The sequence below is a fragment of the Amia ocellicauda genome, chromosome 10 (genome assembly GCF_036373705.1).
Source record: "Amia ocellicauda isolate fAmiCal2 chromosome 10, fAmiCal2.hap1, whole genome shotgun sequence".
NCBI lineage: Eukaryota > Metazoa > Chordata > Actinopteri > Amiiformes > Amiidae > Amia > Amia ocellicauda.
In genome coordinates this window covers 23,755,882-23,781,895 of record NC_089859.1, presented here as the reverse complement: position 1 = coordinate 23,781,895, position 26,014 = coordinate 23,755,882, and the positions used below count along the sequence as shown (strand labels likewise).

General features: G+C 40.2%; 1 protein-coding gene across 1 annotated transcript in view; it reads left to right on the top strand.

Moving 5' to 3' along the window:
* The window catches only part of skap2 (src kinase associated phosphoprotein 2), a 58,258-nt gene that overhangs the window by 17,288 nt on the left and 14,956 nt on the right, over nt 1-26,014 (top strand). The window contains exons 5-9 of the mRNA XM_066715630.1: nt 14,475-14,555; nt 16,671-16,754; nt 17,903-18,027; nt 18,752-18,815; nt 19,259-19,387. Of these exons, the coding sequence (XP_066571727.1) occupies nt 14,475-14,555; nt 16,671-16,754; nt 17,903-18,027; nt 18,752-18,815; nt 19,259-19,387 (483 nt within the window). The remainder of the gene's footprint in view (nt 1-14,474; nt 14,556-16,670; nt 16,755-17,902; nt 18,028-18,751; nt 18,816-19,258; nt 19,388-26,014) is intronic.

Sequence of the window (26,014 nt, the reverse complement as noted above, 5' to 3'; positions counted from 1 at the left end):
GAGGAGGTTAAGCGCTGTAAAATGCGAGATCACTTCCTGTTATGCCGGTGTTTTCAATAGTGCTGCGACACTCCGGCCTGGTCGCATTTTAATGACCTTAAAACAATTCACACGAGGACTGTGTGAGGCGGTCTTTGGTTCACTGCAAAACAAAGAGGGGCATCAGATAGAAACTTCCTGTCCTTTAAGTGCTTGTCGTAAATGTGCCACTTGCCATGTGTTCTTTTATTGTATTGCTTTTGTTATTATACGTCTGCATCTTTTCTTCTTTTTCTTTAACAGACTATGCATGTTATACAGTAACAGCCCGAACTGTTCCCAAGAACTGATGTCTTGTCTATTCTTGCTTCTTGCATTTCAATGACACCGTTCTCTATTACTTACAGGTTTCAGATTCACATTGTGAAAATGAGCTTCACAAACTGAGCCATTAATAAAAGCAACTATAATCAAGAAACCTCTCTGCAACAAGCACAGTAACATTTAAAAGAAGCAAAAAATATATGAACTCACCTTCAAATCAACGCGTCATTAACATTTTTAAGTAGGAAAGTGCTTTCGTCAGCCTCTTTACAGAGACGTGTCACCTTACTAATTACACAGGAAATGAAGCTGTGTGATGTGTCAGTTTTCTGTGTTGATTTCAAACACCTGAACCTTCTACCATGTTTTTTGTATTTGAGTATTTCATGTCCTCAAGACATATGTGTCAAGTCCTTAAATGTCCTTATTAAATGTGTGTGTGTGTGTATATATATATATATATATATATATATATATATATATATATATATATATATATATATGTATATATATAACATTAATACTTGCTTATGACTGCATTCCAATCTCTTTTAATGTATTGTGCAATCCAGACTCATTTGTAGATCTAAAACAGTTCCTTATTTGGATAGTGTGTAATGAACTTGTTTTACTTTAGCTTCTATTTCTGTCAGTGGTGGGAAGTCATAGGTCATTGTTGCAGATTAAAATATGTAATTCATAAACCCAGTGCTGAATCTTTATTGCACAACACACTGTAACTCCAGAGACTACACTGCTGTGCTCAGCCAAAAGGGACATTTTAAGGTTTTGTATAATTTTGAAATCGTCCCCTGAACACTCTCGCAACGTGTTCACACATCTGTCCTTTAGGAACCCTAATTGTCATGTCAGTTGTTGTTTCGAGTATGTTTTTGGGTCCCATGTGTTTTTCTACACAAGAGATTATTTCCTATAATAGCTGTGATAAAATATAGACCATACAAGTTGCTAGAGTATATTGAGAACATGACAAAAGGAATCAGATTTAAATGTCAAAACCCCTCTTTGCTTGAAGATATTTTCCCCATGAAATTGCTCCCTGGAGGACGTGTGGTTGCCGTTCGAGTAGGTGCGTGCCTTTACATTTGTCTCTCTGTCTCTGGTGTGCATACATTAGAGCGAGGCTGTTAAACTGTGAGTACGCTGCGCCTGCTTCTCAGTCATAGGTTATGCATTGGGATATGATGAGTACAGCAGGGACCGCAATGTATTTTAAGCTCCTTAAATTGGACCCTATTCAGGTCCCAAATCTGTTGACCTCCGTCTGATGAATGAGGTTTTAAAGCACTATTCTCTGTAAATGTTGTGAAAGCAAATGAAGAATCTAAAACAAGCGAAGAACACCAGAGGGGAAAACGGTAGAAGTTGCACATCTATCCCTCCGGCGTTGTGGAATTGTGGTCCAGCTCTTTGAAGCCGCTTCTTGCTCCATCCCAATATCACTGGCTGTTGATATCTTTTACCTGAGACTGTGTGCTTTTCATTATTATTTTTTTCCACAACTTCTATTACTTGTTTCAATCAGTGAAGCGTTCTGTCGCTACTAGATTCCAGTTGAGTTGCAGATCAAGGTGTTGTGTTTTTTAATTTGATTCTTTCCCTCCTGAAAGTAGTTCAGATGACTGATCAGATTGCAGTCAGTGTGCGTCTGGATGGCAAACGCCACAACCTGAAGAGCCAACTCTGCTTTTACACTTCTTTGGTGTATTTTTAGTGTTCGTTGTAGTGCCGCCCAGTCATAATTCATGGGATGTGTAGTAAAGTGGTCTCGGTCAAAGTAAATGGATTAAGCTGCTGACGATATAAAGTGTGGTCACTACAAAGGCAGGAAATGCTTTCAAAGTGGAACGGAATAGGGAGCTGAAAAAGTTTCTGAAGTGATGAAAATTGTGCAAAAATTATATTCTACTCTTCTTTGTATTAATCACAGGGAAGACCAAGAGAAGTGTTTCTTTAATAACGTGTGTATTTGAATTAGGATTGTCATGTTTTGTAGTGATTGGTGCATATAGATGTTCCTTTGGTGCACAGATGTTGCAAAATGTAGATCTCAAATAAATAATTACAGTGAATATGGGAAGGTCTTTTCCAATTTGTAGTGCAGACAGTTCAGACGTAATCTCTTGTATATGTTACAAGAGTATACATTAATTACTAGTGTAGCATGCTTACAAAGCACACAGATGTAATGCATTTGTAGGGAAATAATTATAACTAGTATGGCAAGTTATTTTCCAATTTGTAATACTGATGTTTTGCAAACACTTGTCAACACATTTATTTGCAGATAACAAATGAGATGACGAGGCGGTGGCAGATTCTTGAAGGCTAGCTGGTACTTGTTGTGGGAGCCAGAAGCTTCCCACAAAGTGCTTCATTTTAATATGTGTATTGATGTAATTATTTTTGTCAAAATCACTAATGAACTGTTGAATTTTCACATTATGTATGTTGGTTCTGCATAAGTAAACCGGTAATAAATTCCTGAAAATGGCGCATTTGTTATGTGAAAGTTAATTAGGCCAACGCATAAAAACAAAATACTTGAATTGTCTTTAATATTGTATTGTGCTTGGGTTTCTACACCATGATAAACCTGTAATCGCAGACAGTAATACATTCTCTCAGTATAGAAGTTAAAGATTAGTATCTGTATGTGATTATGAGTAGCGTAGTATTTTTCCACTTGAGCCCATAGAGAACACGGAAAAACATCTATAAAATAAAAATAAAACACTTCACCAAAACCAATTAATTAGCTGAGATTATACTTAGTTGTATTTTATTTAGCTGAAAACCTGAAATGTTTTACTCTCCTGTTTTTAAACCTCTTGTTATAATGTGGTTGTTTTTCTAGGCAGGGTTATTATTTACTGTAGTGTCTATTGTTTGACATTCGTGTGCGTATCTGAATATGCATGAGCAGGGATACAGCTGCTTTGTGCATATATTTCTGTAGTTATTAATATTCCCACAGGAGCAGGCTTCTTCTATGGTACAGTGCTACCATGTGGAAGAACAGCAGAATACACTTAATAAGGCAGCCTGTGGAACGCAGCCTGGGGACTCTAAGTCACATTAACGCGTATTATTTAACCCTTTAGGTGCAGGCACTGAATTCACTCTCCGTTATTGCAAGCTGACTTACTTAGAATTGCAAGAACAAATTGAGGTGAGCCGGCAAAAATAGAAAAAAAAAAAATTCCACTCACAACACAGTCTACATAATTTTTCACTATATTGAGAACCTGCTTTGCCACTTCTGTGAAAGACAATCACTGCCCTTGGTTACAATGTGGCGCTCGAACCACACACATTCAATACTTCAAAATATTAGACTTGCTTGATATGGAATATGACTTACGGAGGTTAAAGGAGATAGGATGTTCCTGAATAAGATGCAGGGAAATCCCTTGAGACTTCAGGGTGGAATTGTATCGGGTAAATATTCGTAGGCCTGTCTTGTGTACACAGATGCCTGCCTCGGGCCATAGTCAGACATTTGCGCAGCACTCTTTAAGACTCGTAAATTAGCTGGGTGCAGTTCACGGTGGAGATGCAATCTCGGGCTGGTTTCTGTGTCAGAAGAGAAACTGCAGCTAGGCCAACTTCATCACATGAGTGATAAGCAACTCGCCTAGAAGATCCCCTAGGCAATTTGCAGAAACGACCACGTCAGCAGGAATGAGGAGTAAGGGAGACATCGCTGATAGGGATCTGAAGAGAGCAGGACTTCAGGACTTCTTTGCAGGATGCTGAACTCGTCAGGATGGGCTCAGAGCAGTAAGGGTTCAGTGCCCACAGTATGAGGGGAACCAGATCAATTAAACCGAGATTGAGGGTACTTTTCAATTGTGCTATAGCATACTTTCTGCGGAAGTCATGACTGAATTGTGCCATGTATTAGACAAAGTACTACCTCTGAACATGAATAAGTGCTTTAATTTTCTGGTGAATGTTTTCGGACTAAGAAGAAAAGCTTTCCTCACTATCCGGTTTTCAACATCTAGTAGAGGGATAGTTTTACTATTATAAAACCAGTAATCTTTTATTTTCCTCAAGCTCACACATTTATATTTATTTGAGAATTGCTGAAAGTGTAATGCGTTGGAGGCAGGTTTCAAATTTGAGCACACATGTTTATTTTGTAACGTATAAACAATTAACTTTCCTGGTCGCGTTTAATGTGTCATAGTAGGGCAGGCGTGTTGTCTCTCAGTGGTCTTGTAATATATTTGGATTTTGTTTTCTTGTGTGTTATAAATTATCCGCAAAGCAAGTGAAACAAAAGCTTAACAAAACAGACCACTTTGCCAAGTGAATTAGAAATAGTCTGCGGAATGCATGACTAAGCACCCTGATTATATTCCACATGCTTTGCCAGGCTCCACATCTCTGTGCTTTCAACATGATTGAGAACAGTTCGAATATTTTCATCCTATTTGTTTTGAGTTTTTTTTTTAGTTTTTTGTTTTTCCTCTCTGCCCGCCATTGGCAGAGCAAATCACGGATAGACAACTTTACAAGCCAATTTTAAAGGCAACTGTTTTATACATGACTTAATTGAATAAATACAAGGTCCACATCACCATCTTCATGTGGCAGTTGCATTTCTAAATCTCGGCCCTATTCAGGGAATTCCATCTTGACAAAATAGGAAGCTGTACAAACTTCATTTAAAGTCCATGTGCAGTGCAGACGGAAAGGATGCACCACTTGCACCAACCAGCGCTGCATTTCTGTGGCAGTAACAGACACGAGGATTCCCTGGCTGAATTTATTAAAGCGTGCTTAAACGTGCTGAATTGCCCTTTTTTAATCTATATATCTGACGAAATGACTGTGACTGTAGATTAGTGGTTGGCAACGTCCTGTCTGGCTTCCTTGGCTTTTGAAGTCGGTAAACTCTAATACCAACAGTAGGATGTACTGTTAATTATACCAAGTTAGTGCCTCCACCAAAAGGCCAGAGAGTGCAGCGATGCCGTAATTTCCTCATGGGTTTTTGACAGGTCAGACAATAGGTTAGACAGACCTTCACATCCTAAAGCTTCAGACCAGTTGTTGATTTTCCACTTTTTTTTTTTTTTTATAAGATTGTGGATTAAAGGTGTGTTATTCCAAGGGTACAGCCAAGTTCTTGTCACATAGCTCCGAAAAGACAAGTCTTAAACGGTGTGTCCAGGTTCGGAAATTTCCATTACTGACAGGTTTGTGTTGCAGTGCACAAATAAAGGACAGATACTGCACTGCTTTGAAGCCGGCACCATGATCGAGCCTAGAAGATGGCAGCCGCAGTTAAAGCAGCTGGTCAGTTTGGTACATTTTGGACGCGCACGAGCAGGAGTACAATTAGCTACTAAATCTGCATTGAATTTTTCCCCTCATCTCCCTGGTGTAGATCAGTTTTCTTTCCACTTTGATCAGGAATTTAAACCAAATCATTTAAATATAAAATAACAGTCAGAAGGGATCCTGTGTCTCCACTTCTGAAAAGATTTCAACCTTCAGAAGGGTACAAGAGGAGCCCTCTAGTCTGCAGATTAGTGGTGGTGATTGTTGATGAAGAAATAATTCCACGAAAGGTAAAATTTGTGGAACATCTTAGAATTTTCTTTTGAGCTTTTGCATTTTGCTGAATTCATGAGTTTGTCTCCACTTTTCACCTGCACAGAGTTATCACAATCCTGAATCCCAGTTTGAAATTGCAAACTTTACAATTGTTTTTAAATGTCACTTCATAATAATTTGGTAGTATCCTTTAAAATTAATATACATCACCCTTACACAGGGTTTAATTAGTCAACAGAGGTAGAGCACAGGTACATTTGTCTCAAGTGGTATTTGAGGTGTCGTTAAAGTGCAGTTTAAAAAACACACATTTACTTTTACTTATCATTAAAGCTGTGCAGATCAAATTGGGAGTGTTTTAAATATCCCCTTAGTAATAATTACAGTAATACCTGTGATATTGCTCTCCTTGCGAAGACGTATAGCCTTCATTTACTGCACAGCAGAAGAGGCTGTAATAAACACCCTGCTAGCAAACAGTCAGGGGAAGAAATAAAGAAGTAAAAAAGCAATCAATGAGAATGAGATTGGTCCCCAATTCATACTGCCACCCGGTGTAATGAATCTGGGCTCAGTGTGTAATGTTAATGCAATAGATATCTCACAGATTAGCGGGTCATTTGCCTGATAATTGTGTTTATAAATGTGGATTTGTGAGCCTTGCCTGCTGGCTTACCAAGAGACAGGTCTCTGTGTTTAACAAGCCTGCCCTGACAATAAGGCGCCGTGTCGATTGTCAGGGCCCGGTGTGCGCGCCGAGATGTGATAATCTGCCATCGTCGGCTCCGGCAGGGCCTGGAATAAATAAAGGGCTCAGTCAGATGAAGAGGGATTAACTGGGCAGATCGAGCGCACTCCTCCATCACCGAGCGAGTGATCTTATAAAGGATTAGCCCACTCTCGGAAATATTGATTAGTAATCCGCGGCTCGGGAGAAATGACAGAATACTTGCACAGGCTGTATGAAGAGTGTATACCATTTACATTAATAATTAATTTTATTGTCAAAAAGTGACAGATTCACTTTCAAATTATCCTGTAATGGCAGCCAAGACTGATCACCTTTCTTAAATTCAACTTTTCCTTTTTCTTTTTTGAAAATCCTGCTTGTCTGGTAGAACCAATGATTATGAGGCAGCTAAATCAAAATGTATATTATCATAAATTACACACAGGTAACAGGGAAAGAGGACTCCAATATATTTTAGACGCATCTATAACGGACATGGGGAACTGAATAACCCGTTTCTGACTGCAGTTGACAAGGTTCTCTAGGGAGTGTGTGTGTGTGTGTGTGTGTGTGTGTGTTCTTGCTGTTTAAAGACACAAGATGAATGTATAACTGTATATTGTCAGAGTATTCGGATTTCACAACTCAGTAGAAAAAGATTTTGATCTGGTCAGCCATTAGACTTGGGTTTGATTTGTACCGGAGACCGTCAACTCGCGTTACTGTTGACATCAGTGCTGAGTGGCTGCGCAAAGTCTGCGATTGCGTTTGAGCACTTTAACCTAATGAATGCAGTCAAATATGGAATGGACTGTTATATATCCCAATCTGAACAATAAGCTGGGCTTTTTATGTAAATGCCTTTACTTTTATATCACCTGTTAGACGGTGTTTTGATGTGGAGCTCTTCGGGAAAGGGCTGTGTAATACTGCCACCTGTCAATTTCAGTTTATTGCACATAACCATTTGTCAAAATGTGTTTGTCAGCTGTCACGTACAAGTGAACTACTACCCTATGATCAGCTCTTAATAAATCATTCCACGTTATTTAGAATTTATTTAGTACTAATGAAGATGTGGACAGGCTACTTTTAAATTGCCGCGATAACATGACACTGATAAATTGGTAAAATGCTACTCATTACCTCAGTTTTCTGGTGGTACTTGTCAGAGGGATAGGAAAAGGTGATCAGGTTTTAAATAAGAAGTGATATTTCACTGCATGGCTCAGTGTGTCTGGTGACACATTTGTGCTCGGCTGTCATACTGGAGATGTGCACAGAAGAGGCAAAGGGACATCACTCGTAGTTCCCAGCAGAATAATAAATGGAATTTAAAATTGATATAAGCACCTTGGAATGAGTGGTCTAATAGTGAAGTATGACGACTGTTTTTTATTTGTTTGTTTGTTTGTTTGTTTGTTTGTCGTCCCAAGTGGAGAAAATGTAAGTCATTGGATTTAGATTAGAGTTGGACTTTGGGTTAGGTTGACTTCTCCCAGCCAACTTGGGCTTTGCTTCCCTGTCAGCTTTAGCCTGTTGAGTTATACAGATTTGGTATAGCTTGTGGCAATTATGGGCTAACAAAAAATATCAGTTTAATGTACAGTATAATGTGTGATTAATTGTTACATTTGTAGGGATGAAGTATCATTTTGGTTATGCAATGCCTTGTCCTAGTCCAGATTAATATGCTAATATATAGATATAGATGTGTGTGTGTATATATATATATATATATAGATAGATGTATATCTATATAGATGTGTGTGTGTGTGTGTATATATACAGTGGGGGGAAAAAAGTATTTGATCCCCTGCTGATTTTGTACGTTTGCCCACTGACAAAGAAATGATCAGTCTATAATTTTAATGGTAGGTGTATTTTAACAGTGAGAGACAAAATAACAACAAAAAAATCCAGAAAAACACATTTCAAAAAAGTTATAAATTGATTTGCATGTTAATGAGGGAAATAAGTATTTGACCCCTTCGATTTAGTACTTGGTGGCAAAACCCTTGTTGGCAATCACAGAGGTCAGACGTTTCTTGTAGTTGGCCACCAGGTTTGCACACATCTCAGGAGGGATTTTGTCCCACTCCTCTTTGCAGATCCTCTCCAAGTCATTAAGGTTTCGAGGCTGACGTGTGGCAACTCGAACCTTCAGCTCCCTCCACAGATTTTCTATGGGATTAAGGTCTGGAGACTGGCTAGGCCACTCCAGGACCTTAATGTGCTTCTTCTTGAGCCACTCCTTTGTTGCCCTGGCTGTGTGTTTTGGGTCATTGTCATGCTGGAATACCCATCCACGACCCATTTTCAATGCCCTGGCTGAGGGAAGGAGGTTCTCACCCAAGATTTGATGGTACATGTCCATCGTCCCTTTGATGCGGTGCAGTTGTCCTGTCCCCTTAGCAGAAAAACACCCCCAAAGCATAATGTTTGCACCTCCATGTTTGACGGTGGGGATGGTGTTCTTGGGGTCATTCCTCCTCCTCCAAATACAGCGAGTTGAGTTGATGCCAAAGAGCTTGATTTTGGTCTCATCTGACCACAACACTTTCACCCAGTTCTCCTCTGAATCATTCAGATGTTTATTGGCAAACTTCAGACAGGCCTGTACATGTGCTTTCTTGAGCAGGAGGACCTTGCGGGCGCTGCAGGATTTCAGTCCTTCATGGCGTAGTGTGTTACCAATTGTTTTCTTGGTGACTATGGTCCCAGCTGCCTTGAGATCATTAACAAGATCCTCCCGTGTAGTTCTGGGCTGATTCCTCACCGTTCTCATGATCATTGAAACTCCACGAGGTGAGATCTTGCATGGAGCCCCAGACCGAGGGAGACTGACCGTTATTTTGTGTTTCTTCCATTTGCGAATAATCGCACCAACTGTTGTCACCTTCTCACCAAACTGCTTGGCGATGGTCTTGTAGCCCATTCCAGCCTTGTGTAGGTCTACAATCTTGTCCCTCACATCCTTGGACAGCTCTTTGGTCTTGGCCATGGTGGAGAGTTTGGAATCGGATTGATTGCTTCTGTGGACAGGTGTCTTTTATACAGGTAACGAGCTGAGATTAGGAGCACTTCCTTTAAGAGAGTGCTCCTAATCTCAGCTCGTTACCTGTATAAAAGACACCTGGGAGCCAGAAATCTTGCTGATTGATAGGGGATCAAATACTTATTTCCCTCATTAACATGCAAATCAATTTATAACTTTTTTGAAATGTGTTTTTCTGGATTTCTTTGTTATTCTGTCTCTCACTGTTAAAATACACCTACCATTTAAATTATAGACGGATCATTTCTTTGTCAGTGGGCAAACGTACAAAATCAGCAGGAGATCAAATACTTTTTTCCCCTCACTGTGTGTGTGTATATACACTCACCTAAAGGATTATTAGGAACACCTGTTCAATTTCTCATTAATGCAATTATCTAACCAACCAATCACATGGCAGTTGCTTCAATGCATTTAGGGGTGTGGTCCTGGTCAAGACAATCTCCTGAACTCCAAACTGAATGTCTGAATGGGAAAGAAAGGTGATTTAAGCAATTTTGAGCGTGGCATGGTTGTTGGTGCCAGACGGGCCGGTCTGAGTATTTCACAATCTGCTCAGTTACTGGGATTTTCACGCACAACCATTTCTAGGGTTTACAAAGAATGGTGTGAAAAGGGAAAAACATCCAGTATGCGGCAGTCCTGTGGGCGAAAATGCCTTGTTGATGCTAGAGGTCAGAGGAGAATGGGCCGACTGATTCAAGCTGATAGAAGAGCAACTTTGACTGAAATAACCACTCGTTACAACCGAGTTATGCAGCAAAGCATTTGTGAAGCCACAACACGTACAACCTTGAGGCGGATGGGCTACAACAGCAGAAGACCCCACCGGGTACCACTTATCTCCACTACAAATAGGAAAAAGAGGCTACAATTTGCACAAGCTCACCAAAATTGGACAGTTGAAGACTGGAAAAATGTTGCCTGGTCTGATGAGTCTCGATTTCTGTTGAGACATTCAGATGGTAGAGTCAGAATTTGGCGTAAACAGAATGAGAACATGGATCCATCATGCCTTGTTACCACTGTGCAGGCTGGTGGTGGTGGTGTAATGGTGTGGGGGATGTTTTCTTGGCACACTTTAGGCCCCTTAGTGCCAATTGGGCATCGTTTAAATGCCACGGCCTACCTGAGCATTGTTTCTGACCATGTCCATCCCTTTATGACCACCATGTACCCATCCTCTGATGGCTGCTTCCAGCAGGATAATGCACCATGTCACAAAGGTCGAATCATTTCAAATTGGTTTCTTGAACATGACAATGAGTTCACTATACTAAACTGGCCCCTACAGTCACCAGATCTCAACCCAATAGAGCATCTTTGGGATGTGGTGGAACGGGAGCTTCGTGCCCTGGATGTGCATCCCACAAATCTCCATCAACTGCAAGATGCTATCAATATGGGCCAACATTTCTAAAGAATGCTTTCAGCACCTTGTTGAATCAATGCCACGTAGAATTAAGGCAGTTCTGAAGGCTAAAGGGGGTCAAACACAGTATTAGTATGGTGTTCCTAATAATCCTTTAGGTGAGTGTGTATATATATATATATATATAGATATATAGATATATATATATGAGAGGGAGGGAGGGATGGAAGGATGGATGGATGTTTGGCTAAATTATCTGTTTATTCACGGAAGAGAAAATAAATCACAGGAAAGATGATGTGGAAATGGTAAATTTGAATTAGAGGTATATGTGACAGTAGCAATATTGTGAAGATTACACTTAAATTGCTAAATTGTGTACTAAAATTGAGGTCCGTGATGAAATTAGGGTCACATTTTGGTCTGGAGTCTGGCTGGGGTTCAGGCTGTTACTCGGGCGTAACATGGGGTAGACAAGGTATTGATGTAATCTAATAGTGTGGTATTGTAAATTTAATATTGCATCCAAACCATTAACAGACTGGCTGAGTGTATGATTGGGATGAAGTCTCCACTACACCAATGCTAACACAAATCCTAGTCTTCATCTATGATAAGGATATGTAATAAGATACACTTGGAAAAAAAATCCATTCTTCGCAGCTTTTTCTACCGCAACACAGGAGATGATGTACAAGTGAGACTTTGAGCCCTGCCAGGATGACTTCATTGGGATTTGTTATGAGCTACTTCAGTTGGAGACAGCTGCAGAGCTCGGCAGTTTAGTGGTCCCTCGTGTGAAGGCAGACAGAAAAGAGTAGGCCGAGCCTGATCAAAGCATTCCCACACTATAAGCACAAACCACTTTCATGGACGCTGATAAATGCTGGCACAGCGATGGAGCTGAGTTACTGTACTCTCAGGTTTGAAGAAGCAGCTGGTTCAGTAAATCAATATATCCTTGTGATGTCACTGGTATGACAAACGTATAGCAAGAGGGTCTATTGACCGATCTTCGAGTGTGTTTGACTGTCTTACATGCATCTCTTACAGTTCACATTAGAATATAATCTTCACTCATCATTCCCATGGACTGTTATCATTCACATTATCCGCAATGCGTGGATATTACGATGAGAAATGTATGAAACGTTTACCGACTGCCTTCTTAAGAAGGAGGGAGAGACCGACAGTCCTGAAATTCTGAGCTGTTCATTTACTTTTATTGATTACCTGTTGATCTTTGCTTCGGAAACTATTACAATCAACAGATGCTCTTTCTTCTGTATTGCTTAAATGCAACGTAGGCATCCTTTATTGGCCTTCATCTTTAGCCATACATCTTTACAATAGCTGTTGTAACTAGTGCATACTGGAAGGGTTTTACAAAGTTTGACGTTCAGTTTAGTCTTGCCTCAAGTGTCACCCTTTGAATTTGTAAAGGCTTTTCGGCAATTGCTTTCTTGTACCTCTTCACCTGCAACTACAATTTCCATTTTTAAATATGCCTTTGTTTTTGTTATATTTGTTGTGTTCAAACTGGATAAATACCACGGTTATTACTGACATAGAACACGTGTATGTGTTTTATCAACCTCTACTGTAAATGCCATTAAGCTGGGAACGCACGCCACATAAATCCCGAATGTTTTAACATCAATAAGGAATTGTCCAAAAGTGCAGTGATGTGTAATGTTTCATCTGTAGTTGTGGACTGCCAGTGAATGAGGGCATTTCTATTTTCTCTTGACATAATCCAGAGCAAAGAGTTCTTTTTTTTTTTTTTACTGGAAGAAGCTCAACTTGCACAATGTGTTTTGGAAGGCGCTGGAGGGCAACTGTGATTGAGAGAAAATTGCTCTAATTATGGTATAATGAAGCCTGTATCTCAACAGTAAAAATAAATAACATTGTAAAGCTGTTGTCTGTCAAACTGAGTTTCATTTACTAATCCTCGTTCAAATAATTCGCTGTCACCAAGTGAGCAAATGGTTTGCCTGCCTCCTCGATGGGTCAGTTTCTCTGTTTAACTGTGTGATGTCTTTTATTACATTATTATTATTATTACATTCTTTGTATTATTATTACAGTGTACCACCATCATCAGTTGTTAGGTTTAATCAACAAATGCACAGTAAACTCCAGTATCCATCCAGTGCCACCTACTTACGCAGTTTAAGATTGAAACTTTTTCTATATTTTGAATGGATTATATATTTTTTAAATGTACACTTGTTAAAATGTATTTATCGCCTATCAATCAACCAATCAATGCACAAATGAATCAATTAACAATTAAATTATTGATTTAAGCAATTACGTAATTTAATTAAATACATGTACAAAGCTGAGTGTTATCATTTTACTGTATGAAAGAAAAGAGATTAAACTTCCATCACCTGGGCTTGGAGCTTTAAGCTGCATCGAGCCGGCAGTGCTGATGTCAGTGTTGAGTGCTTCATTTCCTGGAAGCTCTGTAGAGACCGCCTTTGCCGTCTCACCCCGGTGCCCTTGATATTACAGCTTACTGACTCTCTGAACCAGGAGGAGGACATACCATGAGAAATGTCAAAGGGAACACAAGATGAATTGTTCAGCAGGTAACAAATCTCGGATTTAAAATGGGTAAATGAAGGTGTAAATACTGGGGTTAGGTTGCTGTGGAGAGCTAAGTGCAGTTCTGCTAGAGTTGTCAGGCACGTTTTGATTTAGTTTCTGGTTTCAGAACTTTGCGTTTGTCTTCTCGGCCCAAGAACTGCAAGCGAAACTCTCTCCCGGGGCCTAGTCTGCCGAGCCAGCATATGGGCCTTCATGTAACACGGCTGTGATGGGATCGACACAGAAGGAAGTGGCTATTCATTATTTGTTCCTGGAAAGCTGTGGAAAGCCGTACAATGGCTCGTGTATAGATCACTTCAGTGTGGCCCTCGGGACTCGTAGAGCAGTCGTTCTTCTGGGTTTTGAACTGGTGCATGGCGGATGGAATGGGTATTTATGCCTCAATTTTGGAGCAAAGCACATATACCATACCATACCATACCATACCATCATCATTGAGTATTTGCATTCCTACCTCCACCCTTGATTGAAAAATATATTTAATAAGTCCTATGTGGCACTTACTATGGAAATACATTTGAACATTTCATTAATTTAGCATATGTAAATAGTATATACATCTACATCTTCCTACCGTACTTATGTACTTCTTCATTATAAGGATTACTATCTTGATTTTTCTCAGGGTCAAACACATGTATGAACATATAGCCATAAAAAATGAAAAGGTTTATGCAGAATGTCTGTCTTAGGTTTGTTGGGATGCTTAAAAATATATTGATCTGTATTCGCTTCACATACAGAAAGCTTCAACCTGATTTCCTTTGTAACCATCTGAAATGGTGTTTATTTGATTACAGGAGCCCAGCAGTCTCCTGCCGTGGCAGCTCAAGATCTCCCGTCTGTCTTCAAGGCTGGATACCTGGAGAAACGCAGAAAAGGTAGAGCAAGGGAAACTGGATGCCTGTTTATGTTAATGCTTTAAAATCTTAGCATGTCTCTTTTATGGTGGATGCATTGTCTGCCTTGGTTCGGTAAGTAAATACAATTAGAAGACTACCGTTGTTGTTCTTGGTACCTGAGTGGTACTCGAACACCAGGTGAGCTGATCTGTAGTGATGCTGAAGAAGAGAGTGCCTCTTCTGATATAAACTCATGTGTATTGAGGTCCTTGCTACGCTGCAAAATCTTACTCACCACCTGTCCATTTTCCATAGACATGGTGTTACCCGGCTTGGATAGAGAAACGCTCTCCCTATTAGTGGCCTATGATTCTTATTAAGGCTTTGTTAATAATGTCTCATTTAATTAAGCTCGCTTGATAAAGCAATGTTTGATATATAAATTTTCCTGGCATGGTTTGGGTCACTGCAAATCATGACATAGTTATTCTGAGTGATCACCTTTATCCTATGGTGACACATTTCTATCCTGATGGGAGTGGTCTCTTCCAGGGTGACAATGCCCCCATCCACAGGGCACGAGGGCTCACTGAATGGTTTGATGAGTATGAAAATGATGTAAATCATATGCTATGGCCTTCGCCGACACCAGATCTCAACCCAGTTGAACACCTATGGGAGATTTTGGACGGACGTGTTAGACAGCGCTCTCCACCACCATCATCAAAACCCCAAATAAAGGAATATCTTTTGGAAGAATGGTGTTCATCCCTCCAGTAGAGTCCAGAGACTCGTAGAATCTGTGCCAAGAGCATTGAAGCTGTTCTGGTGGTTCGTGGTACCCAACACCTTATTGAGACACTGTTGGTTTTTCCTTTACTTGGTCACCCGTCTGTATATTGTGGCACTGTATGGGGTGGACACGATACCGAGGCTCTATAGGTGGGGTCTCGAGGAAACAGCAACTCAAAGGCAGGGGAGTAGGTTGAAAGAAGTGAGGGTTTATTTACAATGAACATATCATGGCGACAAATAAAACCTTAGCTGCCTGTTGAGCATTAACTAAAAGTGGTCACAGATTTCTCTTCACCTACACGTATAACTAATGAAACGCAAACCAGACAAATGGCAGCCAAGCCAGAGTCCGTGATCCAAAGGGAGTAAAGTTATCAGTTCTCTCTCTGCAACACTTCAGAGTCTCCTCCTGCTTCACCAACAATAAAGGCTGCTGGCTTCCTGCTTTTATGCAGGAGCCAGCCAATAGAAACAGTCCAGCATGTGCTTCCAACTTCTCATCTCCGGGGGCATCTGGGAGATGTAGTGCCGACCAGGGCAGCAATCACGTCACGATATATACAATAGCAATTCTAAAATTCTAAGACAGTGTAAAGGCCGACCGAATTCTTGCTGCATGGGCTACGTCTGTTCTGTGCAATCTCTTATTCTGTTTTTCTCCAGCCCCTGGTCCTCCCTAATGCCTCTGTGGCGCCACACCAACTGCACGCGCTCGTTTATTATTTCACTAAATTAAGGTGAATTGCTAATGCTCTTTCTTTATTAGAAAGATGTAGGGTTAGAGTGAATCATCTGCCAAAGGCTTCTGCCTTAAGCCTGGAACGAGCCCCAAGGCCTTGAGACTGATGGTGTGGATGTTGGCCATTGTGGCCGGGAGATCCGCAGGGTGGCATGCAATTGGCAGGACTCCACTGTTTATGTAGGGAGGAGTGGTGCAGGGAAGCACTGAAATGTGCAAGAACAATCAGCCCAGGTTCTGGCAGCTGTGGGATTATCCAGTGGCACTTGGGCTGTCTTCAGGCAAGCCTTAAATGTCTGCCCTTTGCATTTTACTTCCCCATTAGAAGAAAAAAATTCTGTATAATATTGCAGGTTTCTGATATATATATTATATGTGTGTGTTTGTGTGTGTGTGTGTGTGTGTGGTCTTCAGTGTGGGGTTTTGGCGATGAGTTGGATTATATAAACATGTATTGTTTTAACTGGGACGTAAGAGTGGTTTAAGAGAGATGTATGCTTCATCTTTTTTTTTTTAATGTATTTAATCCATTAACCCTGTTAAAAAATAAAACCACACAGGATATCGAAACACTGATTCATAGCAGGCCGTTTTGTTAAACATTGTGTTTTGTTCTGCAGATCACAGCTTCTTTGGAACAGAGTGGCAGAAGCGCTGGTGTGCTCTTAGTAACCGCACCTTCTATTACTATGGCAGCGAGAAAGGTAATCTCATTAGGAAGGCCATATCTTGCCGATGTGCTTTAATGAATGCTTATGATGTAATCGGGTGTGAGACAATTGTGCATGGAAACACAACAGTGCTTGAGACTAAAATCACATCATGATTTTATCTTGTAAATGTAAAGAATGACTAACATTTATTCCATTGTACTGTGTCCTGTTTCCCCATCTTTTACTCCCAATGACTAGTCTCACCACACCACAGAAAAATGAGTTTGTGACATCCCTACCCCCTCCCCTTTGTCATTAACCTCGGTTGCTGGGGTGGCGGGGTCAGAGAGCCCGGCCGCAGCAAGGTCAGGCCGGGCGATCTCTCTCTGCCGTCATGGGGCGCTCCTCCGCAAATGTCGCGGCGGTGCAGTGAGCTGCGTCTGTCTCAGATGGCTTCTCCTGCCTGGGCCACAGGGACACAGGGGCAGATGCGGTGCTTTATGGGATCCCAGCCAGAAGCGGCGTCTCGTGGGCAGAACACACTGTTCCCCCGACCAAGGGCTGGGATCGGCCGGGTTAACGAGGTGTGAACCCGGGATTCTGTTCTGTTTGATGATGAGCTAAAACAATAACAAGCTATGAAATAATTTATCAAACCTCCCTGCAAGTTATGCTTTGTATTTCAGATTAAAGTTGAATACAGGGAATGTGTAAGATATATTATTTTTCTCTTATGAACATAGTGTAACATTATGTCTTGAAGCTCAAATTGTTTTCTAAATGAGGGAGATCTGCAGTTTCATGTATTAGCAGGTTATACCCAAGATAAGCAAATTAACTTCAACAGCTGCAGAATACAAGTATGATTTCTGGATGTTCTTTTTGAATCACTGACTTGTTTGAACCTCTGTTAATAGTAAGCAAAGCCTAATTTAAAGATCCACCCAGGTGTAAAATTTGCTTGTGCTTCTTGACAACTTGATGTTTGACGGATGCGCCGGGAAAGAACCAGGGTTTGTATAACAAATCGGATATTAAATCCTTGATGTGAAATGTGACTGAAAGTTGATGTTAATAGAAATATGCTGTACAATTATGCTTAGGAAAGCGCACAAGAGTCCTGCTCCCGGACGACACGTCTCTCGATAGTGGTCAGAGTGGTAAACAAACAACTTTCCACTTCTCTTTATCTGTGACAGACAAGCAGCAGAAAGGTGAATTTGCTATAGATGGATATGGAGTCAAGATGAATAATACCCTCAGAAAAGATGCCAAGAAAGATTGCTGTTTTGAAATCTCTGCGCCTGACAAGCGCATTTATCAGGTTTGCCATCCTCTCTATCTCATGGAAATGAACTCCTCTGTGTCTGAAAGAGTATGCAATGAAATAGCTGTTTAACTTATGCTTTTCTCATATTTTTTTGTATCACATACAATGTTTACTTCCTCACACTCACCACATTATGCCATTTTAAGAGTTCCCAAACGGTACAGTGGACTCTGCAGTGAAATCCTCCTTTTCATTTACTTTATAAAACCCAAAAGTGATGGAAACAGATTCGGCTCCTCACATTACAAACAGTCATTTCTGGGCTATATTAATGAGGCAGCAGTTGTGAGTATGACTTTCATACATTTAAATGTGTGCCATTGCAGCTGAAAGCCAGTTAATTAAGTTGTCAGGTGGAGTGTTTGAACCTGACAGGAACATTTTTAAGAAAATTGTACACAGCAGTCTAAAGGAATTCGCGGATGTCTCTTAATTGTCAAGGGCGAATTTTGTTCATCAGGTCTGTGTGTGACACTGATGAAGAGAAGCCGCCGCTTCTCCGCACAGCTGCCAGCTGCTGATCAGAGTTTCAGATCCATCATCCTCGACTTCAATTACGTAAATTTGTCAAAATTAACTGTACATTATAGGAGGCATCCTTGCAAGGAAAGTACCACAATACATGGAAAGAATGGCTAATGGTTTCTTAAGGAAGTGACACGGATGCTGCGTTATGTTCCAGTGCAGCCGCTGATTATCATTCTTTATATAAATCTAGTTTGCTGCCGCCTCCCCGAAAGATGCAGACGAGTGGGTTGAGCAGATTCAATTTGTGTTGAAAGGTGAGTTAGTCAAACAGATGCATCAAAGTGCTGGTCATTCATCTATCTATCTATCTATCTATCTATGTATCTATCTATCTATGTATCTATCTACCTATCTACCTATCTGTCTAGCTATCTTGGCTTTCTTTCTCATGACTGATATACTACTTTTGTTTAGAGACCCCTGTTTTCAGTTCTATTGCCAGTGTGTAGAAAAGCCCTGTAGAAATTGATCCTGAATAACTCTGAATATCTGTGTCTCCATTGCTGTGCATCACCTTACAGCCCCTTTTGTGCTTTCATTTAGCCACAACTGAGCTTCCCATTGTAGCAGAACATGGTTTTAAATGAATCAGAGGTTTGTGTTGATTTACAACTGATTGCAATGTTTTTGGAGGCAATCAGGCCACCATGTATCATCCCTTGACCAAGCTGGAGACATTGTGTGTCTTTTTGCACAGACATGGAGTCTGGTTTAATTCCCGTGGATGAAGATGAACTGGAGACCTATGATGACATCGGAGTCCCCCAGCCCCTGAATGCCCCCGGCGGCGGGGAGATAATGGATGACATCTATGAGGAACTGCCAGGTACCAGCCTACAGAGTTGCACCCGTTCTGTACATTTGTCAGGACGTTTACTTGCTTGGTACTGCGGGGTGGTGAGCGAAAAGTAACGGAATTGATGACAGGTAATATCCTGGGGGACGGATGGTGATTAGTCAGGCAGGTTTCAGTGGTGAAGGAAGTTAGCAGAACCGTGTGCCACCCACCACTGTGGAAACACAGTGGCATCAGAGCCCAGGCCTCGAAATGATCACTCTATCAACCTAAGTCAGGAGACTTCCAGCTAAAGTAATTAACAGGCTGATAGGCAGGGAGGATCATTACCCTGCGCGCTCTGCAGTAATTAAGGAGAGTCTTTATTTCCTGAAGCACTCCTTTTATACAAATGCTGTCAGTTCAGAGACTGAACATTTTCAACGTTTAATTCTGTGTCTGTGAAGATGGACGCTGGACTTTCATAATTAAATCATACAAATAAGGTACAAGACAAAAAGATATATCCGCATGACCTGACATCTTGTTTTCATATTAAAGCACACCACAGTTGAGAGAGAAGAACGTAAAACCAGTTTATCCCCCAGCAGGTTGTGCTGTACTGAGCATGTGCAGTCCGAAGCAATTTAAAATAATCCAGTATGTCCCCCAGTATATTCACTACACTTACTCTAATGATTCCATGCACTCGCAAAGTTATTATCTATACAGCAGGAAACTGTAAGCGATTACATATAGCCTACATAGAATTAATTGATTAGCAGTGAAAGTTAGTACTGTGTAAGCAGCCCAGAACCAATCAATCTTATCTTGACAACAACACTCGGAGATACTCTTGCGCTACGGCAGCGCAATACAGACAGCACGACTTTCCACACCTGACAATAAGACAGCTTAATAAGACGTGAGGAAATGAGATGAAATGGCACTAAAGGATTCGCTTGCCACACTGGGAATGATGCTTTAGACTGTGCAAACTCCAGAATTTCCACTTGAGGCACATAGATCGCTGGAGGTCCTGTGGAATTGTCCCCTTTACTTTGGTGGCTTTTCCTTCTACTGGATATTCGCTGGGATTTAATGATGTCGGGTTAATCACTTAAACTTCATACTTGGTGATAATTGTGCTTGTCCATCCACAGTGTGTTTGTTAGACACATGTATTACGCTGGTAAAATAAGTATTATTGTATGTTTGTAGAAGTTTATAATTTGAGGTATTTTGTAATAATTCAAAGGTTTGCCGTAATAAACAGGTATTTAATCAATTCACTGAAGAAGAACCAACCAATACATTACACTGCAGACTTCATAAATAAGTCATCTCCATGTGATGCAAAGGAGAAGCTTTTTTCATCCAAAGCAGGTAGTCCTCACGCGTGAGAAAGCCACATCATCAATAGAAGTCCAACGCAAAATGTTGAAAGCGATTATTTTTTATAAAGCTCTGAACTAATGGCAAAATAAACTTCTAATATTTTAAGGTACAGTGGCTAAAGTGTATACTTGTATCTGATGTGTACTCAGAGTCAATTTAAATAAGCTTAACTAAAACAGAGGATGGGATATATCAGGGGATGCGTAACCGATAAAGAAATATAGACACACCTGGTTTTGTCTGGGACACAGTCACTCCCGAGGTAAAGCCAATCTAGAACCTTCAGGCCTTGACGTCTTCATTGCCCACATTCTCCAATTGACCGCATTTGTTAAGATCTGCCATGTACTTATTATGGCATAAACACAAGTGTACTTCCTGCCAAACGTCAGGGTTTACATCCCTCCCAAACCAGGCCCAGAGTGGACATTTTTGACAAATTCTTAGATGTTTGAAGTATAAATTGCATAGAGTACATTTTAAAATGTGATTTTAGGCAGCCACGACGTCCTTTGAGAAGGGAAATAAATGCTCTTCTTAGATCTGCATATTTTGTTCTATTTTAATCTCACCAATGTTTTTTTTATTAGTTGGTGTATGTTAATATAAATATAAAGCTGGTAAAGCATGATTTGGCCTTTTAATAAAACTGTTTGAGGAGACCATTTCCCCCTTTTAGAAGGTATCTAAATAAATCAAATGCCATTGTCATCAGGGTTTGTAAATTTAGCAAAGGAAAAAATAAAAGTTTTCCGAGACGCAATGTATATCTTTTTCTTTTTAATCTCCCATTTATGTCATATATTATTCAGCACATTTGAGACCAGAAGCACATCTGATTCTTATTAATTCCCTTTCACTGAAATAAGACATTATATTACAAGTACTGATCAATCATTATCTGTTTCACTTCCTGCTTGGCATTAGTATCTAAGCGTTTTTGACACCTTTGATTTGTAGAAGTGATATGATGTGAACACTATGTGACAGAATTGGTTTGTTATTAAGAGATAGGATCCCATCTCGGAAAAGCTTGTCAGCTGAGAAGACAAAATCACACCAAAGTAATTTTACTAGTATCATATCTTTTCACTGCTGGCTTGATTTGTGACAGCTTGGTTTTATGTTAAATATTCACAACTTTGTCTATTTCGCACGTGTCTTAAAGGCTGTTGTCGCCACTCGTAAAGCCGTTGCTTTTCCTGGAGTTAATGGTATTGGATTTCAGTGCGGCCATAAAAATACTAACAGGAAATTATAGGAGTATTACTTACATATTGGTTTGACCTAGTGGGGTTTTAAAGGAAGACAATTGAATGAATATGTGGAAATGGTATGTCGTAGGTTTATATCCAGCTCAGACACAAAGTTTCTTGTGAAGTTGGCTTTATTAGTGTCTGATTCAGGCACCAGAACCGCTTCATATTTTTCAGTCAGATTTTTATTGATATATTCATGTATTTGTTTTATTTTATTTTATTATTTATGTAGACATTAATTCAATATCATAATACGAATACTTTTCTCATTTATTCTTTACAATGTGCTAGATATATAGTAGTAAAGTTAAATATGTAGTCCCACCTCAAATGCATGCCAGGGTTTATCTATATTTTCTTCATATTAGCTGCTTTGAAGAGTAAACATTTCTGTACAGCCACTTTTCTTCTATATCCTTTCAAAGTTTGCTTCCAGAAAAATAACTTTTCTTCACATACGATCAGCATCACTAAGTTTGTCTTCCAAACCGTTCAAAGTTTATTTATTTATTTATCTGTACTTGTTCTAATTCTCTGCCTAAGTACTCTTGCCTACATTGTCTGAATCCAGGCCTATTTCTGTATCCCATCTAAGTGGCTACAGATCGTTTCCCATCAGATATTTTAAGCCCGTTTGAAACATAATCTATCCGTGGAATCCTGTTGAGCCCTGTGTTTATTTAACACTGACTAGGAAGATAAATTGGGGTTATTTTTTTCCCTTTCTCCCTTTCCCTCTAGTCACATCCAAAATGTGTGACCCAATATTATACTGACGTTATGGGGCCACTACTGTATTACTAAAATAAATCAGTTTGAAAACATAATAAGACAGAACAGGGTTACAAATCAAAGCAAAATTAATACATCGAGACTCTAGACATCTAGCAGGTTTTTTGGGACCAACGGGTTCTTTTTAGAATCTGCTCAGATTGTAAGTTTTTAATTTCTAAGGATTAATATATATTTGGATTATATGCAACGGCACGTTTCCTATGGCCTGAGGCAGCATTTTAGTTTTAGTGAGATACATGTACAGGCATTTGGTTGGTCCTTGCATCCGGAGAGCCGTAATTTGAAATCCATGCTTATACTCAATCACTCCTTCGCTTTCTCCGTTTCTCGACGCACCCCCAGTGCCCCCCCCACTATCCAGTACAGCAGATGTTAAACAGACCTCTGATATAAGCCTGCCTCTAAACATCTAAATATGCTTTTAGCATTATAAAACCATTGCAAAACTGTCAGTTTGCTCTAAGACTAAAAATACAGTCTGGGGAATAAATATAAGCAACACCGAAGACTTCACTTTAGAAACATGGAAAAAAAAACAGTGTGAAAAAAAGTGTTATATGAACTAAGAGACACCTTTTAGTATCTAAGTTTTTTTTTGTTTTTTTTTCTTTTGTAAGTGAAACTGATTTAATTGGCATAGGAAACGATTTTGGGTCTATATAGATTGTGATGGGCAGATCAGACTGAGGCGACGTCAAACCGTAATTTTCCGAAGATGCACACCAGATTGTGCTGCTACTGAATTAGTTGTCATTGTCTCATCACTCTGGAATGCTCTGGATGCCAGTTGTTTAAACAGAGCCGCCGAGGTTCGGGGTTAAAACGCAGCATCTGTGAGCCGCGCCGTTCCAGTGCGATTCCTCCTCTAATACTTTCTCAGTTTCCAACAATTTGTACAAAGTGGACTGTATCCAGTAGGAGATGAGTCTTTCACTGTGTTTTTTAATTTTGGTTATTGTATTTCTAACAAGGACGGAAATAATTGAATCGAATGGCAAACAGTTACCCCCTTGTACCCACCACAGAAATGCAGCACATCTACCCCTCACCCTGCATGGTGTTCAGTGTACTGGTCTTGACCCGTGTCTCCTGTTAGACAGGGTGCAGTTGTACCACGTGGAGATCTGGTAAACTGAGCAGATCAGTAACTTACAATGTCACCTGATTGTGTTTGCTATGTGAAAGCTGGAGCTGTTACCCAGTACATATGAGTTTAATCACGCTATCTCACTTGTGTTGTTTACTTCACATGCGTACCCTGGCTCAAGATCAAATTGACACTGCAAACTTTTTTGTAACCTACGTGTCATTACTTTTATACTTATTTCACCTGCCAAATAATATTTTCAATTTAAGGTTAGTAATGGTTTGTGATGAAATGACTTGCCATATTAAAAAAATAAATACAAAATAAATGTCTGGTCGAAGTGATATTTGAAGTCAGCCTTTCCACCTGACGGCGAGGACACATTCAGTTTAATTATAACACTAGAAGCTTGCACGTTCGGCAGATTATTTCCATGTAAATAGAAATGTCGAAATCCCTGAAAATGTTTTAATTATTTTCCCTTACGCTATTTTAGAAATTTGCAGAGGGAGGGGGACAGAAAGAGATGACTCGTGTGGTTTTCAAAAGCATCCTGTTTTTCATTATTTCCCCTTTCCTCTTCTCTCAATACACGGGCAGTTACCATGATCGAAGGGAATGCTAAATATCAGGGGACACTAGTTATGGAAACGGTAGTAAGCTGTAGTTTGGCTCCAGGTGTCTAATTTCCCTGCAGGAAAACCTTTAGAGGGTGCTTAGGATTATATAAGTTGTTTATTGAATGATTTCCAGATAGCTTGTTCTCTGCACTAATAGTCTCCCCCTCTCTTTGCTCTCGCTCTCTGATTTGCCAATTGGATAGCTTTGCAGATGGCACAATCCTATGCCAGACTGCAGTGAGTGAATGAGGCAGGAGTCACTTAGCCATATCAATGTTTACATATTCAAGGGCTTTGTTCCATACGTTACGCAATTGTGCGTTCAGTAAAAGTATTCTCTGTTTTGACGATTTTGAAATGGGTTACAGTGGAACATTGAAATCACACAGTAAATTGCTGTTGTCTGGTAACATTCTTCCATTTTGGGCGAGCCATTTGGCTGTGCGTGATTTGATTTCCTGTACATTTGTTTTGTGTATTCACATTGTGTATAATGTGGGTTTTAGCGGATTGTGTATAATGTGCAATGTGGATCTGTTCCTGAGCAGATAATTCCCATCTCTGACGCCATGTGAGGGGAACAACGTTGTGTGTTTATAGTGTGGAGGGGAGGCATGTAAATACAAGCTGCTCCTTCAAAGAATCCTTTCAGATTTTCGGTTTGATTGCCATAGAAACCACATTATGAACCTCATAGCCATATGGGTGGCTTGATGGGTATTTGCTGCATAGTTGAGATGCTCTTATTTACTCTTGTGGGAATGCTGTAGGAGTAGGAGAAAGCATTATGCATGCAACAAACATCTTAATTAATCTTGATGATGACAGTATGTCCATCTTTTAGGCAAAGTCTATATTGATTAATAATAATGCAATTGAGCGGAATGACTAATGGTGGCTTTGCAGAGACGGGGCGGTGCGTGTTTTTATCTTTGATTTTACAGTTTGGAAAAATCTGCCCGGTGTTCCTTTGGGGAAAAATACGGCACACTTGAGTGACAAAAGTCTGGAGGCTAAATTACCGATCTGATAATCCTTTTAATCGTAGTGTTAACAGTATTGCATATCCTCAAAATACCAAGCATGGTCAGATGCAGACGGTCAGGTTATTGTCATCTATGCGTTTTTCCATTCCTCTGTTAGAACCCATTTGGGAAGAGAAAATTACAAGTACATTGAATGTTATGTTGGTGCCTCAATAATTCTGAAGGGATTTCTCTTTTCTTGGGTCTACAGAAGTAATATTCAAAGACATCCTGTTTTTCCGGAACTCCTCAATTGGTCCCTGTCAATTCCCCCCGTGACGATTGGTCCCTGATAATAGGTCCCCGAGACAATGCACCCCCAAAACAATTCTCCCCATTGTATGTTCTCCAAATGAGAAAGTGTCCAATCGAGAGGAGGCCATTCGCCCCATCGTGCTCATTTCGTGTCCGTTATTAACTAAGTGATCCAAGGATCCTATCCAGTCTGTTTTTGAATGTTCCCAAATTGTCGCTTCAACCACATCGCTGGGGAG